At 46.6% G+C, this 873-nt stretch overlaps 1 protein-coding gene across 1 annotated transcript; it reads right to left on the reverse strand.

The window, feature by feature from the left end:
- Nucleotides 1-255: 255 nt before the first annotated feature.
- Nucleotides 256-604, reverse strand: A1O9_10509 (uncharacterized protein; the record flags this gene model as incomplete). The annotated part of the gene is made up of 2 exons (XM_013400670.1): nucleotides 256-324; nucleotides 380-604. The coding sequence occupies 2 exons, from the start codon at nucleotides 602-604 to the stop codon at nucleotides 256-258; spliced, it is 294 nt and encodes a 97-aa protein (XP_013256124.1).
- Nucleotides 605-873: the final 269 nt, after the last annotated feature.

Consider the following 873-nt stretch of genomic DNA (forward strand, 5'->3'; position numbering starts at 1 on the left):
AAAAGTGATGCGTAAACATCAATACCGTCTTCAGAGTTCTACACTAGAGTGACTTGTTTCGAAGGAGGATTCTCTGCGATCTTCTGGAGCGCATCCTTTCTAATAAAGTCGTGCTCAAAGTTGATAAGCCAACCCTATCCTGAATTATATGGGGTCACGTCGAACTTGGTAGGGTCGTTGCTATGCTACCTTCCCATCGAGACTAGAATCCATCCACATTAATACCAAGTCCGCGGAGAAATTTGGTATATGCTACTAGTTCCTTCGACTTCCGTGGATTGCCGGGATGAAGTCGAGAGTGGGTGTCGCGAACGCCGCTTCAACCTACACAACTATTAGTTGAACCTTTTGGGAGATAAATGGATAGAGTAGGCCTTACGTGGTGGACTACTTTTGATGGACCGCCCATTTGGCGAATTCCGTAGTCCTTGCCCTGTTCCACGACTGCACGATAGATCTTAAGGCTGTCCTTTGTTTGGCCCCAAACCTCGAAGCCAAGGTCTCCTGAGATGCCTTGACGGAGATGAGCATCGCAGTCAGCGATGGTAGTCTTCTTTGCCTGCATGAACTGAATGTCGCGAACGCCACCATGGTCTTTCGTCATCTCTTCCAAAAGAGGTACGCTATTTGGTCCCTGAACTTGCAGGAGGCACCAATCATCAGCTACCATGTCTAAAGTAGCATTGAATCTATTCCGACTAACTTGAAACTGCAACACCGGTCAAGTCCACACCTGGGATGCTAGTGAAAATCAAGTCATTTTCTACGAGGCATAGTATAATGCCTTCTCCCATAACAGTGCCATCGTCGTTGCAAAAGATGCCGTGTTTTGCTTAACCTCGCTTAATCTTGGGCCAGTAGTTTATAGAAATT

The sequence above is a fragment of the Exophiala aquamarina genome (assembly GCF_000709125.1).
Source record: "Exophiala aquamarina CBS 119918 chromosome Unknown aczIA-supercont1.13, whole genome shotgun sequence".
Classification (NCBI taxonomy): Eukaryota; Fungi; Ascomycota; class Eurotiomycetes; order Chaetothyriales; family Herpotrichiellaceae; genus Exophiala; species Exophiala aquamarina.